General features: G+C 39.8%; 1 protein-coding gene across 3 annotated transcripts in view; it reads left to right on the top strand.

Annotated features, from left to right (window-relative positions):
• The window catches only part of PAX3 (paired box 3), a 104,328-nt gene that overhangs the window by 78,653 nt on the left and 5,853 nt on the right, over nucleotides 1–19,822 (top strand). For all 3 annotated transcript variants that reach the window (XM_069727661.1, XM_069727659.1, XM_069727660.1), the window contains exons 5-7: nucleotides 4,213–4,421; nucleotides 6,037–6,202; nucleotides 6,322–6,536. In XM_069727661.1, coding sequence (XP_069583762.1) covers nucleotides 4,213–4,421; nucleotides 6,037–6,202; nucleotides 6,322–6,536 — 590 coding nt within the window. The remainder of the gene's footprint in view (nucleotides 1–4,212; nucleotides 4,422–6,036; nucleotides 6,203–6,321; nucleotides 6,537–19,822) is intronic.

The raw sequence follows: 19,822 nt of genomic DNA, 5'->3' as shown, positions 1-19,822 counted from the left end.
GAAAACTGAACTAAAAATCTAAGAAAAAAATAAGTAAATAATAAAGATAATAATAGTAATAAAAAAAAATAATTAAAAAATAATAGTAATAATAATGAATATATATGTGAAATATTCTTTAGATTTTTAATTTAACTTGTTTTCTTTCAAGATACCATAGTATGTATTGAGCAGGCTAGCCCTCCTAAAATAATAGAATACTTAATGTATTATTTCCCCAATTGCTAGACATTTGTATAAATAATATATATATATATATATATTATCTTGTATAAAAACTTAATCAAGGCGGTATGTTCTCTATTCTCTTGATGTCTATAGAAGGGGCTCATGATAAATGTAGATTTTTGTGGACTACAGGGTGGGGTTACAACTCCAGGTGCTAAATGATCTAGAGTAGAGGTTCTTGGATTAACCCCTACTGTGAGCTCATTTCACACCCTCCTTTTTAGCTTCCCCCACTCCACCCAAAAAAAAGAAACTTTCCTTCCTTCCCCCTTTTTGGCAGTCCAGTTTTCTTTGTGTATGCTACTCCCTGCCAGGCAGGTGTCAGAGGCCTGAATGCTGGTATAGACTCTGTTAATGGATACCACAGATGGAGCGTGGAAATTGGTAGAAAAGGCCCCAGCCACAGGCCATTTCTCGGGGGCCCCAACAAAGACAAACCAAGTAAGTCAACAAAAAAATCCTAAAAGACCACAAAAGCTGGGTGTCATTTACTGAAGGCCGGCAAGAGGAGTTATGTCCTGTGTAACATAAGTTCTTGTATTCCTAATGTGACACTTCATCTTTAAACCTGGCTTCTGATGTAACTATATATATGGGGCGGCATCACCATACTGCTGCTTTCTTATGGTACAATGATATTGTTAAAAGTTCAATAAATCTAGGTGACTGTGAGAACCTACCTCTATACTGTACAGAAATGGCATAAACAAGATCAGAACTGTTCTGAAATACATTAGTATGTCATGATGGATGATGGAAACTCGAGTTTGCCTCCTTGTCACATAGTAGATTGTCGCCTATCAAACAAGAAGGATGTATATAGATTGTGAGCCTTCGCGGGCAGGGTCCTCTCTCCTCCTGAACCAGTAATGACTTGTATTGTTTAAGATTATTGTACTTGTTTTTATTATGTATACCCCTCCTCACATGTAAAACGCCATGGATTAAATGGCGCTATAACAATAAATAATAATAATAATAATAATATATAAAGGCTAGTATATATAATATCTGGTAACAAAGCTCGGCTGTAATGAGAAATGATAAGATTATGATCATACTGTCATGAGCCGATTCCTACTGGTCTTATATTTCTAATCTAACCCCATTCAATCATCCATGACTGTAAAGGCCTTCTGATTCAGTTCTCTAAACCTCTTCTGACTTCGTAAGGAATGTTACTATTTCTGTTTCTTGTTTGTGTGGACTTACATTTTTCAGATACTCAAGAATATTTTCCATGATATTTATTCCTTACACCATAATTTTGAAAGATTACATTTCGCCTCCTGGTTGCGTGGTGGTAGACATCTGTAACCTTTCTGAATCCTTGTGGCAAACAACGGGTAAAGTCGTGCTCTCAAGACTCTGGATTAGAAAAGGGATTTTGTTAACAATGAGATCAAGGGCAGAAAAGTTATCTAAAGCCAGCCTGGCTGGATTACAAAGTTCTGCCTTTTAAGAATAAGTGGCAGCATTGGCCTGGCTGTGAAGTTTAATTAAAAGAAGTTCCAGAATTAGAGACTGCTCTCATGTCCTATAACCCCTCGTGACCTAGGCTGTAGCCTCAGGAAATATTTGTGTGTGCAGTACTGCAGCTCAGTGTCATAAGTCACTGGTCACATGAGTTTCTGTAATTGATTGTATCCCAAGCCAGACAAAAATGTAAGAGGTTTTTTTTAGACAAAATCTCAGAAATATAATAAAAAAGGGGTAATAGCTTTTAGAAGCACCATGATTTCGATTTATTTAAGCAGATACTTTGGTTGGTTTTTGCATAAAATTGAGTGGTTTAGTATCATTATTTAAAGATTACTTAGATAATTCAGTTAAAAAGTAGTCCAGATTGAAAGAAGTTATCACCATCATCTCCACAGGATAGTTGATAATTTCTAGATTGGTGGGGGTCCATCGGCTGGAATCTTCACCAATTGTCAGAATGAAGAGAAAAAAGAGAGACAAGTCCACATAGGATGATATAGTATAGGTTAGAGGAAGTTAAGGGAAGGTGAGAGGGCTCTTACCTGGCCAGGTTGTACATGTCATAATCCCATTATATGCACGTAGAGTATACAGCAGTTGCGGTCACGCCATGGATAGACGAAAATCTTCATCTGCAAATATATAAGGAGTAAGAGATGGATGTTTTTGCTCCTGGAAAAATAGTCATTCAACGATGGTAGTATTTAACAGTAGCTTTATTACACGTTTTAAGTTCACACCAAACTCTTTTGAAAAAATAAGCTACATATAGCTTACATAATATATTTTTTTCAAAAGATTTCGGTACGACGAACTTGAAACTTGTACTAAAGCTACTGTTGAATACTACCACAGTGTGGAGCAACTACTATTCCAGCAGCAGTGTGGCCAACCAGAACTGTCCATCTCTTTTTACTCCTCAGTTGCCAGTATAAGGCACATTTAGTCCATGTAGAATGGAGTGCGGAAGCTTGACTGCTGTTACTTTCATTCTCCATGGGAATGCCAGAGAAAGACGAATACTGAGTTTTGCTAGTCCCATAGATAATTAATGCAATGGTTGTAAAGCATTTGCAATGTCAACAATTTTTAAAGAAATAAAAGTACCCAGTTTTGGTGATTGGTGAGAGTCCAGCAGTTGAACCTCACCGATCTAGAACTTATAACCAATCTTGTGATAATTACTTCCAACCAGAATACCCAGTTAAGGTGGCCTTAGGCTTTTTTCAATACGTCGCAATGCGTCGTTTAGGGGAAAAAACGTATCCTGCAAAGTTGTCTGCAGGATGCGTTTTTGCCCCATAGACTAACATTAGCGACGCATTGCGATACATTGACACACGTCGCAACTGTCGTGCGACGGTTGCGCCGTGTTGTGGCGGTCCGCCAGGAGCAAAAAACATTACATGTAACGTTTTTTGCTGCCGACGGTCCGCTTTTTCCGACCGCGCATGCGCAGCCGGAACTCCGCCCCCACCTCCCCGCACCTCACAATGGGGCAGCGGATGCGCTGGAAAAATGCATCCGCTGCCCTGTTGTGCGGCGCTTTCGCTGCTTGCGTCGGTGAGGTGCATGACGCAAGTGTGAAAGTAGCCTAAACGTTAGACTTACGCCAGCTGGATTGACAAAACATCTGCTATGTAGGACATGTGCGGATGACATTCATTTGGCTTATGTTAGGCAAGAAGTGGATTAGGCATGGAAAATTCAACATGCCCAATCCGTATTTTTCCTCAAAAAGTTAGCCAGTACCTTCAGCTTACAATCTTCTTCCCATTAGGAATACACAAATACTAATTTGAACTGAGTGTACAAAGGTATAGGGGATCTGGTGGAATCATTGTTGTCCAGCAACTGTTGAAATTGAATGGTCAACTTTACCAACATCTAAGTCAGTTATGTGTATTTTGCTGACATATCTTTCATACATCATTATGCTCTAATATAATGACTGGGATAACAAAGTCGGCTCCTTGGGACAAGCAATGATGTAGTACATGCCATAAGGGTTTTGGTAAAATTGAATGATAAATAACAGCTTAGTGGATTGAAGAATAACCTCTGGCCAAATTTACTCCCTGGTGCCTATTTTGATGTATAAAGCCAGATACTATGATGCGATATTTTTTCCGCTGGGCTTTGCTACAAAGTTCCTGTTTGTTTTGTACGACTGTTACATAGGCATAGCCAAGTTTTAGTTTAAAAGTCACTGTTTTCTTTCCCATGGTCTAAAACAAATTTGATAGACGCTGGATTTCTGTCGTATAACAGATTGCCACAAGAGACTGTCCTCGCGGTTCTCAGTTGGCTTTGATTGAGAAACTATTTTCTGGCCAATATAGTTAACCATTAAATAATCAGGAACAATATGTATCAAAGACAGGATTTAGCCACTATTCAGTTAAATAATTTGCATTGTCACGTTTTTGTCAATTTTGGAATGTTTGATCACTTTGGCACTTATTATTGTAGGTTTTGACCTTTCTAATCTGTTTATTTCAGCTCCTTCATCCCCTCAGTCTGAAGAAGGTTCTGACATTGACTCTGAACCAGACCTCCCCTTGAAGAGGAAACAGCGTAGAAGCAGGACCACATTCACAGCTGAACAGCTGGAGGAACTAGAGAGAGCATTCGAGAGGACTCATTATCCAGATATTTACACTCGGGAAGAACTTGCTCAAAGAGCCAAGCTAACCGAGGCCCGAGTACAGGTAATGTTCACACTTCTGCCTATTTAGGAACAAATGTTCCTGGATCAGTTTAATATAGAGATTAATATATGGTCCCTGTTGTGACAGATATCAGTTAACCAGGATGGTTCATTTTCTTCTACTATGAGATACAGTAAAATATCTATGAGTAATAGAAGTAGTCTGTATCATACAGACCCTCCAGATTTCATTCTGCAGATGGTTGTCCTTTAGTCCTGGTCCACAACAACTTCAACTTACATGGGTATTTGTTCCCATGTTTTCACTTACAGAAGGATGGTAAAACAATACAGGGCAAGATAGGGGATTAAAACTCATCATGTTAACACAAGTAATAAATGTTGTTGTGCTTCCAAGAGCATTTATTTTCACAAGTTGATGACCCTTACTAGGCAAATGCAGGAGGCTTTTTCCAGCTGTTATAATGTGTCTTTAACCCTCTGACTTCACAACATTCCTTATGGCTTCCTCAGATCCCGAGAGACTCATAACCTGTCACACTATTACCATGATCTACAGTCTAACAAATTCCCCTGAACATCTAACATATGGGTCTTGAAATGAGCACAGCATGAAGCGGCATATCACTGTCAGTCAGGACCTCTTTGCTGCTGGAGAGGTGCACTGTGCGTGGTATTACTGCAGCAGTGAAGGAGTTAATTTACCATGGAGGTTTTTCTGATTCCTTGTGGGCGCTTATTTTTTTATTAAAGGGACAATGCTGCCTCACGAGACTAGTAAAATTGTCTGGCTTTTATTTTATAGACCTACAACATTGCTAAAATGTCAACCTGTTTTACTGAGCTGACTGATATTTGCGCATTGGTTGATTATCGTATGGTTTATGTCAAAAAAAGATATTGGTTTTTTTAAAAAAAACTTGCTTAGCTGTCAAGATGTAAATGTAGATGCATGGCAATAATTTCCATTTCAATAAATATAGATCTATATCTAGTTTTGAAGATGCATAGGAAACATAAAAATCACAAAATTACATCTAATATAGTAAATTGGAAATTGCTATTGCACATAAGAAGGCTATAATCCTCACTGCAATACATCAATCCCTGCAGCAGACTCTTATCTACATCCATCTTGTCATTACCATTGAAGAAGTCCCAGATGACACTTGTAGACATGAGATAATGATGTAATCCCAGAGGTTTCCATTTGTCTATTACAAAATTGTATGGCCTTGTTAAATAGAAGAACAAATGGTACTACTTCTTGCCTTGCAAGGGAGTAATAAACAAATCAGACATAAAATATGCTTCCATTCATTCCTACATTATGCCTTTTCCCAGACCATAAATCTCCATAAGGTGTCAACAATCATATTGACGAATCTTCCATGGAGGATACTGTGCATTATTTTGTATCATATCAGTATCAGCCTTTGGAATTTGTGCCTCCACCATGACTCTTATCTCCTGATATGGCCACTGAAAATAGACATCTTGGTGTCCAACTGATTATGTTCGCTATATAGGAATTTATGATATACAGAGTGTTGTTCCCATCTGCTGCCTCTGACTAAAGGAGACTGCACATAAATGTGATTGGACATTTTCTTATGGAATATTGCCTGTAATCTTGATGAACCTTTCTCTTATAGGTGTGGTTTAGTAACCGCCGTGCCAGGTGGAGGAAGCAAGCAGGAGCTAACCAGTTAATGGCCTTTAATCACCTGATTCCAGGGGCTTTTCCACCTTCTGCTATGCCAGCTCTGCCAACCTACCAGTTATCAGAAACTTCCTACCAACCTACATCTATACCACAAGGTAAATCATCACAGATTCCGCAGTAAAAAAAACAACCTATGTGACTCCTCATGTTACAACATACCCGAGCTACAGATTTCATTTTGTAACTTATTATGAATATTCCCTCTTTCTTGCAGCTGTGTCTGATCCAAGCAGCACGGTTCACAGACCCCAACCTCTCCCTCCGAGCAGTGTTCACCAAAGCAGCCTTCCTTCCAATCCTGAGAACAGCTCGGCCTACTGCCTGCCCAGCGGCCGGCATGGATTTTCCAGTTACACAGACAGCTTTGTACCCCCATCTGGGCCTTCCAACTCCATGAACCCCACCATTGGCAATGGCCTTTCACCTCAGGTCAGTGGAGTGTTTTCATTCCTTTAACTGAGAGCCAGAACCGAACAGGCTGGGCACCTCAGGCAAAAAGGGAAGAAATTACCAAATTCGAACCATAAAGCGTTCTTTATATGAGCCACATGATTCTGTTTTGCAAATTTCCTTCCTTTTTTTCCTCTTCCACCCCCGCACTGGCTACTTCAAAAGCTGTGGCTTGTAGGCTGTCTTTCAAGTGTTTTTCTTCCTTCAAAATAATATAGACCTTTTTGGAGTTAAAAATGACAGTGCCAACAAGGCAAATCGTCTGAGGGAACTGCACAACAAAGATCACAATGTCTTGCACGCAGCACACATCACGAGCAAGGAATAAGCTTTATTTACTCCAAAGATGTTCCCGATCTTCTGCTCCTCTCCGAGCAATGTGTTACTATGTGCTGTATGCGCAGCAAAATGATTCCTGAAGAACACAAACTTACATATGGAAGATGTTCAGTTTGACCCATATACAAGTCCGAAAATCTGCTGAGAATATTCTAAAAAAATATTTTTTATTTCTCATGCTTTAGGACTATTGGAATAAACAAAGAGGTTCACTGACTTCTAAGTCTGGAGGAAAAATAAAAAATAAATCCTGTCTTAAAATCTATTAGTGTTTAGGAATTTGGATAAAATGGTATATTGATATTATTAGGATACCATGTTGATATTAATGGCTTTATAACTTTTCTCAAGGTGCATTTATAGCCCTTTAAAAAAATCCCAGCATCAATAAACTAAAAGAATGCTGCCACCTTGGGAATATATATGATTCTCAAAGCAATAATTATACTGTTAATTTTCATTCAGAAGAGTTTTGGTGTTCTACTTGGGAATTCCAGTAAAATAAATTGACTTGGTAATTGAGTGTCAAAAGGTTGGTTGAATTTACTACGGTCCACAGCTGCCTGAGGTTGGCTTGACATTGTTAATGTGTGTCTAAACACAGGGATTTTTATTATATCAGAGGGACTAATATTCAGGTGTCTAATAGTTTCTCTGAACGGCATGCAATCTATAATTAAAATCAGGCCTCTTTGTCGGGCTAAGTGGGGGCAGTTTCACAGCTATGAATCCTCCCCAAACACATCTTCCTCTCGGCACTGAGAGGAAACAGAAGGATATTGAGAATGACATAAATGAAAAGTGAAAAGACAATTATACCCAATTACACACTCATCAGCCTGGCTCTAGCACTGAGAGGGCATCTTAATAGGCAGAAAATGAGATTTTAATGGCACAAAGGGGAGCAAAAATAACGACTTGCGTCTCTTCCCTCTCCTCTACGTGAGGTTAGAATCTTGAGACGGTTATAGCTACTCTCTGCTAGACAGTGATAAATCTGTGAAAATATAAAGTTCAAAGACTCGAGAGTTAAAAAGGGTGCACAGTCAAATGCGATGGAATAAACATTACTGCCTATGGGCAAAAAACTCATAAAACCTCCCTTTTCTAACAGTAAGTGTAATTAACTTTCACAGCTTTCTTTCAACTGCATATTAGCAGGAAGCCCAAACTTTTCTGGCTTTTAACACACAGTAGGAGCGAATGACTTTAAAATGAAATAATCATCTTTTCCTAATGTTACGCTATCACATATAAGAAGGCGGCCAAGACCAGAAATTAGTTTCTTAATTAATTGGACCAGAAATGTCTTCTACACACGCAGAGACAAGGCTTTTTCATCTAAGTATAAAACATTGATTTACATTTTGAAGCCCAAAAGACAACAAAACAGACAAGACTATGGAAATTATAACCAAATGTTTGCGAAAAAGGCTATAGTAAACTATATAGGCCCCTTTGGAAGTTGAAGCCTCTAAGGAACCCTTAAGTATCTCTGCTCCATAATTCAGATTTTTGTTATTTTCTTGCATAGTTTTGAAATGGTAAATGTCCACCCAGAGACTTGAATTTTTGGACTGAATTCCATAACTGGGAAGCAGATAGGACAATTAATGTTATTTAATGATTTCCAATAGCGTTTGATGTGCAGAGATTGAGAAAGCTCATATTTTCATGATGAAATAAAACCACCTGCAGAGGTCATTAAAATAATGGAGAGTTCCCTCTGGTTTGCTCATCAGCATCTGGGACACAGAGTACACCGAGAAGTCTGGTCCAAGTGTATAATTATGATCCTATACTACGAAATGAGAGAAATAGACAGATAGGGTGTCAGCTATCATTGGGTTTGTTTTCATTTCCAGTCCACATCTACATTTGGCTCAGCATATGAAGCTTACATTATTGCGTCAGGTATTATTGGATATGGAAAGAGGACAATTGTTATGGGTTATATTTTAATAGTATATACTGAAGATGCTATAGATTAAGCATATTGTATTTGTGTGCATTTTAATTATTAACCATGTAGTAAATTAAAATAATCTATAGTTGAGTTTAACCCTGCATCAGGCACATCTCTGGCGCACCAGAGTTTTGTGCAATGTTCCTCACAGGCACAGTAAAATCGCCTAAAATTTCTATTACCGTATATTATATATATTATATATTATTATATATTATATTATTATATTCTCAGAAGAGGCAATTTGCATACTAAAATATCTAGTTATCTAAATTTCAGGGCTCTAAAAGTAATCAGTAACCTTCATATGGATGGATTAATAGGGAGTATATAAAATCAGATGCCAAAAAAATTAATTTAATAACCATAAAAGTAGCAAAAAGTAGCAAAATTTCGCAACCACCACCAAATAACCTCCACTTTTCTACACATAACTATTACTAAGCATTAAAATTAGGTACAAAAATTAATTGTAAGGGTATGTTTCCACGTTCCGTAAAGGCAGCGCTTTGGACACAGCAGATACCCACTCCATCCAAAGCGCTGATGGCATTTGTACGTGCGGTGATTACGCATGTGTGCATTGAACCATGCGGAATCACCGCATTCTAGACATAGGACAATGCTATTTATCTTGCAGAGACTGAGCATCTCTCCAAGATAAACAGACCTGCTGCAGTCTATAAAGATGCGCTGCATGTGCGTATACGGAAGTCTGCCACCTGTGTCTTTGAACGCATAGTGGAGATGGGATTTCATAAAATCCCATCCACTATGCTGTAATACCTGGTTGCTGCAGATTGGATGCTGCGGCTGTACACAGCGTCCAGTCTGCAGCAAATGCTGAACGTAGAAACATACCGTTATGCACTTAGATGCTACTGGAATCAAGTTCCTTCAGATTCAGACATTGAAAGCGCAGCAGAAGAAATTCATTGGTAGAGAGAAAAGGAAGGTTGGCAGATCATATTTGCATAGGACAGGCAGATCATGTTGTGACATTTTTGGCACTCATAATTTGACAGCCTTCTGTGACCCATTTCCACTGAGTAGGTGGTGCATCTACAGTGCAGACCAAAAGTTTGGACACACCTTCTCATTTAAAGATTTTTCTGTATTTTCATGACTATAAAAATTGTACATTCACACTGAAGGCATCAAAACTATGAATTAACACATGTGGAATTATGTACTTAACAAAAAAGTGTGAAACAACTGAAATTATGTCTTATCTTCTAGGTTCTTCAAAGTAGCCACCTTTTGCTTTGATGACTGCTTTGTACACTCTTGGCATTCTCTTGATGAGCTTCAAGAGGTAGTCACCGAGAATGGTCTTCCAACAATCTTGAAGGAGTTCCCAGAGGTGCTTAGCACTTGTTGGCCCTTTTGCCTTCACTCTGTGGTCTAGCTCACCCCAAACCATCTCGATTGGGTTCAGGTCTGGTGACTGTGAAGGCCAGGTCATCTGGCATAGCACCCCATCACTCTCCTTCTTAGTCAAATAGCCCTTACAGTGCCTGGAGGTGTGTTTGGGGTCATTGTCCTGTTGAAAAATAAATGATGGTCCAACTAAACGCAAACCGGATGGAATAGCATGCCGCTGCAAGATGCTGTGGTAGCAATGCTGATTCAGTATGCCTTCAATTTTGAATAAATCCCCAACAGTGTCACCAGCAAAGCACCCCCACACCATCACACCCCCTCCTCCATGCTTCACGGTGGGAACCAGGCAAGTAGAGTCCATCCGTTCACCTTTTCTGCGTCGCACAAAGACACGGTGGTTGGAACCAAAGATCTAAAATTTTGACTCATCAGACCAATGCACAGATTTTCACTGGTCTAATGTCCATTCTTTGTGTTCTTTAGCCCAAACAAGTCTCTTCTGCTTGTTGCCTGTCCTTAGCAGTGGTTTCCTAGCAGCTATTTTACCATGAAGGCCTGCTGCACAAAGTCTCCTCTTAACAGCTGTTGTAGAGATGTGTCTGCTGCTAGAACTATGTGTGGCATTGACCTGGTCTCTAATCTGAGCTGCTGTTGACCTGAAATTTCTGAGGCTGGTGACTCGGATAAACTTATCCTCGGAAGCAGAGATCTTCCTTTCCTGGGGCGGTCCTCATGTGAGCCAGTTTCTTTGTAGTGCTTGATGGTTTTTGCCACTGCACTTGGGGACACTTTCAAAGTTTTCCCAATTTTTCGGACTGACTGACCTTCATTTCTTAAAGGAATGATGGCCACTCATTTTTCTTTACTTAGCTGCTTTTTTCTTGCCATAATACAAATTCTAACAGTCTATTCAGTATGACTATCAGCTGTGTATCCACCAGACTTCTGCACAACACAACTGATGGTCCCAACACCAATTATAAGACAAAAAATCCCACTTATTAATCCTGACAGGGCACACCTGTGAAGTGAAAACCATTCCTGGTGACTACCTCTTGAAGCTCATCAAGAGAATGCCAAGAGTGTGCAAAGCAGTCATTAAAGCAAAAGGTGGCTACTTTGAAGAACCTAGAATATAAGACATAATTTCAGTTGTTTCACACTTTTTTGTTTAGTATATAATTCCACATGTGTTAATTCATAGTTTTGATGCCTTCAGTGTGAATGTACAATTTTCATAGTCATGAAAATACAGAAAAATCTTTAAATGAGAAGGTGTGTCCAAACTTTTGGTCTGTACTGTATGTCTTTTGGAATGTGGGAAAGGTGGTGATTTTTCTCGGTCATAGATGGGGAGAAATCTTTTCAGGCTAGAGGGGATTCCAATCATCTTCAGATTTCTTCAGCGTAACTCTCCAATCACCAGTTCATGAGCCTTCGTTTTTAGGTACACTCTCCTACGCACTGGTTCCAGTTGATTGCCGAGGTAAATAACTTGAGAATTGATACCACCCACATTCAAAATCGTGAAGAAGATGACCATTGGCCAGGGCTTGATGTATCGGCTAACGCTGTAAGTATCACACATGTGATCTCCAGTATCAACACCGCATTTGGTTCAATTATAGAAAGTGATCACCTCTGGTTTCTTTTGCACTCCAGATTCAGGATCATTAGCATAGGCATCATGAAGTGAAGATGCAAGAATCACGTTTTTCTTCTTGCTCGGGATGTATGAAACCAATACCTTCCCATCATTGAAACCAAACATACTGGTGTGTTGTTTTTTCCCTTTTACATTTACAAAATCTGGCAGCAACTGTCTTTTATTTTCCAACATTCGACAGCGTCTGCATTTTCAAATAATTGAGATCAAATTCATAAAACCAATTATCAGCCGTAATATTGTGACCAGATCCAAATAATGGCTCAGCCATTCTTGTCACCACTTCACTTGGCTTGTTGCTGGCACAGAAAGGATCTGTTGGCTTTTTTGCAACATACATTTTCATGTTGACTGTAAATCATCCTGACGTTAACAAAGGCAAAAAGTTTTATGCCATATTTGTTTGGTTTTGAGGGTATGTATTTCCAAAAAGCATATCTATCCCAAAAAACTTGGGAGCATTTCACCAATAGTGACGTTTTTCCCAAGGCAATAGCTCTTCTGATATCTTACCACAAATCTTTCATACGTCATGAATTTCAGCAAGCTGGTCATTTTCTTTTTGTTGGGTCTGGGTAGTTCGGTCGTCAAAATGAAGGCAACGTATCAGGGTCTTGAATCATTTGAGATTCATCATGAGACTGCATTTTTCAATGCCATCACCTACTCTCCCCCAAAGTTCCTCCAACTTTGATAATTCCCTCTCTATTTTCCTGCTAAGTGCAGCAAGCCAATGAAGGCCCTTACTTCAATTATATCTGTGGGTTTGATGTCTCTTTCTCGGGAGAATTTGTCCTTGGTTGTATCACTGTACTGGCTTGTGCATCTAACATTGTGAAGAATATCGACAGTGAATAAATTATTCCAACATTTTACTGTCGTTCTAGCATTCTTAGTACTTCCTACAACTCCAGGAAGGTGAATGACCATGTTGTGACATCCCCTTTGATGATTTTTCTCGGGAGGCTTCTTGGTTCACATGGTCTTTTTATCTCTTCCCAAAAATTAGGTGTTACCTGTATCTTGTTCATCTTAATTAGTCTCCTCAACGTCTTGCCCTGTCCTGAATTGTTTTAATATTCTTCCCCCTCATGTTGAGATTCGATGTCACTCTCTTACCCAAAAGTTATTATTATTATTATTATTATTTATTGTTATAGCGCCATTTATTCCATGGCGCTTTACATGTGAGTTTCAGTCAATGTGGGGTCTCCTTCGTCATCATTTCCCAGAAAATACCTCACTTCTTTGACATGAAGGGGGTTAGAAAAATCGAAGATTTTCCTGTCCACTTCAGCAGAGAATATTAAGAAGGAAAGACTATTAATACGTGTTAGGGCACAATGTGCGTGAGAGGCCACCCTCTTATTTCTAAGAAAGCCCTACTTATTTCTATGAAACATCCACAAACTTTCAATATTCATTCATAAATCGAGCAAAATAAGCAATTGTGATGAAACCCCCCGGAAAGCATGAACCTTCAAAAGTGAGAAAGTTCGGACGCAATGAGCCTGTGAGGCCACAGAGGTCACACTTGCTCTCAGCAAGGGCGATGGTAAAACTTAGTGGGGGTTTCAAATAGCACCTAAAGATAGGAGGGTACTGGGAGGGGCTGGATCCCCTGCTGCCTTGAAGAGGAGGGGGCAATGAAGACGTCTGAGCTGTGGTTGTCAGGCCAGTTGAGCTTGTCTCAGGGTTAAAAATATTAGGCAATCTAACCAACAGTCAGTTAAAGGAGTTGTTCACTGCTCAGAGAGCTCCTTTTCAATCGCTATGTTTCACCCTTGTAAAATAAAAACACCTACACTCACCAGCAGTGCCTGCACTATTTCAGCACTTGCTCTTCTGGGGGTTGTCATGTCACATGATACCTGCGAACTATTAGTGTCCGCTTCACTGTTATTTATTTTACTCACTTATATAACGCCATTATTTCACAGTGCTTTACAGACATCATTATCACTGTTTCAACAAGCTAAATCCCCTATCGGTATGTCTTTGGAGTGTGGGAGAAAATCGGAAAATGTGGTGGAAACCCATATAAAAATTGGGAGTGGGGGAAGCGACATACAAGCTCTTTGCAGATGTTGTCCTTGATAGGATTTGAGCACAGGACCCCAGCACTGTAACACAACAGTGCTAACTACTGAGCCACCTTGCTGCCCTAAGGCCATCTAGTGATTTCTTTACTGTTCCGTCCATCGGACAAATCAGACATCCGAGAAAGTGATAGAGCAGCTGAAGCTCTACCTATAATTGTCAATTAAGTCTAAAGGAGGAATCAGTGAAGAGGCCACTGATTGGCTGCAGGGATTGTAGGATATTGCAAAGTCATGAAAACCCCAGGATAGCCAGTGCTGACACCAGGGATGGACTGGCCATCTGGCATTTCTGGCAAATGCCAGAAGGGCCTGCCTGGTCGTGGGCTGCCTTGTCTGCTACTTTGTTAACAGAATTGGTGTTCTCAAGACACCCATACTTTTAAAAGTTGTGATGGAGCCCGAAGTCGGTGACTCCATCTCTTACCCCAGCAGGTCACGGGTATCAATAGAAATATTGGTCTTGTAGTAAATCTTCCTCTCCTCCATCCAGGGTAATAGTAGTAATATATCCCATTTGGTTCTTGGGGACAGTGACAGCATGGGCCTGTGGGATTTCAAATGCCAGGGCTGAATTTCAGCCCCAGTCCATACCTGACTGACACCTCTGAAATGGTGTCAGCACTGGAGGTGAGCACTGATGTTGTTATTTTAATTGGGTGAAATACACTGATTGAGAAGGGATTGTCCCAATAGTGGACAACCCCCTTTAATGGCCTGTTTATCTCACCAGATATCTATAAGAACAGAACAACCATTTTGTTCTGTGCACATAGAATATCATTGTTCTTGGCATCACACGTTTTGTTTGCACAGGACTATATGCTGCAGAGAACGATGATTTTTTACAAATATTGCACTCAACAAAAAAGTGCTTGGATTATTCTTTGGGGTAATTGCCGGCCTGCTTAGGCGACATTATTGGAAATGAACATTATTTGGAATGTTTGTTCCTCAGTTATCAGCCCATGTAAAATAATAATAATCTTTATTTATATAGCGCCAACATATTCCGCAGCGCTTTACAGTTTAAGATCAGCATAAGTTAATACCACATTTTGCCTGCTTGTAATTAAAGGGAAACACATTTTCCCAATGAAACTGTTCATTAAGTTATCCCGATGCTGCAGGGAATGTTGAGCCTGCAAGTTAGTACCTACATCATATTGGACATCTGCTCATAAGCTTGACACAACACTGTAGGTAACAACTCTGGATCCCTTCCTTCTGTATTATATGTGTGTTGCGAGCATTTGTTTAGATGTGCTTCTAGGATTTCTAGCCTTCCATTCTGCACAGAAATATGGACACCAGTCTCCTGTCATGATACAAGGATATTAATTGTTTATTTTTTCTAATGCAGTTTGGGCTGAGCAGATGATGGACCTGGCAGAAAACACGCCCTGGTAGAGATTGTTATATAGCAGTAACAAGGGTCAGATGAGCACAGGAATAAAATACTACTGGCTACTTAATTATTTCCATGTATTTATTACTTGAAATATAAAACAATTCAGAATAATTTAGATAATTTTTTTGAATTATTATTATATGTACATCACAGATCCAACTTCTTAAAAATCTGAAATAACAGAAAAGTCCAAAAATAGCAATTCTTTAAAAAGAAAGAAAGATGTATAATTCTTATTAATTATATATTTATTATGGTGTTTTCTTTTAAATTTGATATAAGAACGTCCCTATAAAACACCATATTTTCTTCTGAATACTGTACAAGAAAGCAATTTGCTAAATAATAATACAATAATCTTTATTTTTATATAGCGCTAGCATATTCCGCAGCGCTTTACAGCAGAGGTCCCCAACTCCAGTCCTCAAGGCCCACCAACAGGTCATGTTTTCAGGATTTCCTTTGCATTGCACAGGTGATGCAATTATTACCTGGGCAAGACTAAGGAAATCCTGAAAACATGACATGTTGGTGGGCCTTGAGGACTGGAGTTGGGGACCCTCTGCTTTACAGTTTTGCACACATTATCATCACTGTCCCCGATGGGGCTCACAATCTAGAATCCCTATCTTTGGAATGTGGGAGGAAACCGGAGTGCCCGGAGGAAACCCACGCAAACACGGGGAGAACATACAAACTCTTTGCAGATGTTGTCCTGGGTGGGATTAGAACCCAGGACCCCAGCGCTGCAAGGCTGCTGTGCTAACCACTGTGCCACCGTGCTGCCCAAATGGGTAGAATCATAGAATGTTAGAATTAGAAGGGACCTCCAGGGTGATCGTGTCCAACCCCCTGCTCAGTGCAGGATTCACTAAACCATCTCAGACAGATGTCTGTCCAGCCTCTGTTTGAAGACTTCCATTGAAGGAGAACTCACCACCTCTCATGGCAGCCTGTCCCACTCATTGATCACCTTCACTGTCAATTTTTTTTTCTAATATTCTAATCTGTGTCTTCTCCCATTCAGTTTCATTCCATTGCTTCTTATGTTTACTTGTGCATATGAGAATAATGATGATCACTCTACACTGTGTCAACCGTTCAGATAGCTGTAGACTGCTATTAAGTCTCCTGTCAAACTTCTTTTTTGCAAGCTAAACATTCCCAGATCCTTTAACCATTCCTCGTAGGACACACTTTGCAGTCTGCTTACCATCATGGTTACTCTTCTCTGAACTTGCTCCAGTTTGTTGATGTCTTTTTTAAAATGTGGTGCCCAGAACTGGACGCAGTATTCCCGATGAGACCTGACCAAGGAGGAATAGAGGGGGATAATTACTGCACGTGATCTAGACTCTATGCTTCTCTTAATACATGCCAGAACTGTTTGCCTTTTTGTTGCTGCATCACACGGTTGACCCATGTGCAGTCTGTGATCTGTTAGCATACCCAAGTCTTATCATCTTATCAGCATAAGAGGCAGTCAGTTAAAGAAATGTATACATTTCCATTATAATGTCACATGGTCCAGAGCAGGGGTCCATAATCTCTGCCTAGCATGCTTTTCCTTTACTATTATGTCTCCTCATTTGTGGCCCAATATATAAAGTTAATGATCTTTTTGTAGCCAAGTGACACATTTTGGATGATTTTGAAAATGTGCCCTTTGCCTCTGGATATGTGTAACATAAACTATTCTAGAGTTTGCACAAATATGTCACAAAGGACTTAATGCAGTTGAGGGAGCAGTGAAAATTAATTAAGGTATCTAACTAGCGTGTGTGTTATTTTTTCCATTAAAGAGGTTATACACCTACTTTTTAAACAGCCCAGAATGCTAAAAATAAAAAAAATAAAAAAAATAATGTAAATAAACAGATTCTGTATGCTCCTAATTTTTGGATTCCCTCAGAAACATAACCTTAAAGAGGTTCTCAGGACATATGATATTGACATACCATTAGGACTGGTCATAAATATCAGCAACACTTGACACCCCCACCACCAATAAGCCGTTATGTCCGAACAGCACAGCTCCATTTGATATATCGAGTGTAGTGGCTATTGCCAAGTATTGCAGATCAACTTGTATTCAAGAAAACAGCTGATCTACACTATCTGATAGGTAATAACACTTAACCAGTAAGGGTGCTGGGTGTCAGCTCCCTACCCATCCAATATTGATGACTTATCCTAAGGAGGTTGGCATAGCCCTGTTATGACTCCTACTTCATAGCATAAATGCTCAATGTCTATTTGCTTGAGATGAGCAAATTTATTTGAATGGAATTAAATTCTCTTTAAATTTTACAAACATTTGTTTTCTCTAGAATATCCATTTTTGCCTGCCTGAAGTTGTGGATTCTGTTTTGCTGAATTGCAAAGGGTCGGAAAAAGGTTTAACTCCCCCCCCCCCCGCTGCTCACCTCTCCCACAGCCATCCATCCAGTCCTCCTCCGCATCTCCTCTTTCCGCTGTCCCTCCATTGTGTGAATCCTCTTTGGCCTGCATCACTTCATTCCAGGGCTTACAATGCCAAATTGGCCTCTGCCATTGTAGCGCATCCTGTGACATCGTGACTTCACGACTTTATGACCTGTGTTGCTTGAGGTGTAGCCTGTGGCTTCAAGGGATGAATGTTGTAATGTTATGATATGAGCAGTAATGGAAGGGTGAGCAGTCATGTCATAGGCCTAACCGATGATGGAAACTCCAGCATAGATTTAAGCAGGCCAAAGAGGATGCGTAAGACAGGAGAAGCTGAAAAGAAGAGTTGAGAAAGACCAGATGGCAGGTAGTGTGGCCTAGAAACAAAGCGAAGTCTATATATTGACTGCAGGACACATAGACGATACCACTATAAATCATATATCTAACAAAGCATAAGTAGAAAAATTAAAATGTAACTTTTATTCTGACTAAAGTCACACACAAGAAAAACTTAAACCAAACACCCAAGTGAATAAAAATACTGGGGCAGAGTCTCAGGCAATTGGTATGGTGCCCACAGAGACTGATTATCCCCAGAAAGGACAGAATGATATCCTCCACAGCATATTGGAGATATCATAAGAACTAGAAATTAACATATGGAGCTGGAGTAAAATAACGTCAACAGCACACAACGTCAAACTAGTTACATGAACAAGCAATAAAAACCATCAAATAGTCGCATATAGACAGTGCCACTGATGGCTATAAATAATATAAAAAAGGAACAATCTCACCGGTTCCAAGATGAGGGCCCAGGAGCACCGGATAATTTTCTGGTCAGAAGAAAGTCCGGAAAAGTGATGGAGACTGCATTGAGGGTGGCAGGACTTAGTGTCCCTCCTTTTTAGCACTCTATCTCCATGCACAAGAAAGTCCCCTGAAGATTCTGCTTGGATGAAACGCGTCGGGACGGAATATACAGGGAGAGTGCAGGGCATGTTTGGACAGGGGTAGCTGTGGACTGCCCTTGTAAGGGCAGGAGCTTTGGGGATAGTCTATCGATAGCCCCATAGGGACTGACATAGGGACTGTCGTCTCCATCACTTTTCCGGACTTTCTTCTGACCAGAAAATTATCCGGTGCTCCTGGGCCCTCATCTTGGAACCGGTGAGATTGTTCCTTTTTTATATTATTTATAGCCATCAGTGGCACTGTCTATATGCGACTATTTGATGGTTTTTATTGCTTGTTCATGTAACTAGTTTGACGTTGTGTGCTGTTGACGTTATTTTACTCCAGCTCCATATGTTAATTTCTAGTTCTTATGATATCTCCAATATGCTGTGGAGGATATCATTCTGTCCTTTCTGGGGATAATCAGTCTCTGTGGGCACCATACCAATTGCCTGAGACTCTGCCCCAGTATTTTTATTCACTTGGGTGTTTGGTTTAAGTTTTTCTTGTGTGTGACTTTAGTCAGAATAAAAGTTACGTTTTAATTTTTCCACTTATGCTTTGTTAGAGGTTGTGTGGCCTGCAACACAAGTGGGTGGTGAGATGAGTATTAATTGAATTTTTTAAACATGGTTCAAGTTTCTTATGCTCTGTTGTCTGGAGAAACCCCAGAACATAATAAGGAACATTCAATTTGCATTGCATTTACCTGATAAATTTGCATGATTTGCCAAATTCGAATCTTGGTAGAGTCGATCATCTCTGCTATTTGCATGTTCCTGCTTCATTAACCCCAATGTTTAACTATACCTCCCATAGATAAGGCTTCTCACCCAAAAGTATGTTTCAGGGTCTCCCCATCTCAAACATAAATTCACAAGACAGTGATTTTATCTGGACGAGGATTAGCTGTTTAGCTTGAGAAATCCCATAGAGGTGTAAGGTAGATTAAATACACATGATGGAGATGTCCTTATAAAAGTATGAGAGATAGAATCTGCCACTACTTGATTC

The sequence above is a fragment of the Ranitomeya imitator genome, chromosome 5, assembly GCF_032444005.1.
Source record: "Ranitomeya imitator isolate aRanImi1 chromosome 5, aRanImi1.pri, whole genome shotgun sequence".
NCBI classification, from domain to species: Eukaryota; Metazoa; Chordata; class Amphibia; order Anura; family Dendrobatidae; genus Ranitomeya; species Ranitomeya imitator.
The sequence above is the reverse complement of the archived record's forward strand: the minus strand, read 5'-3'. Positions and strand labels throughout refer to the sequence as shown.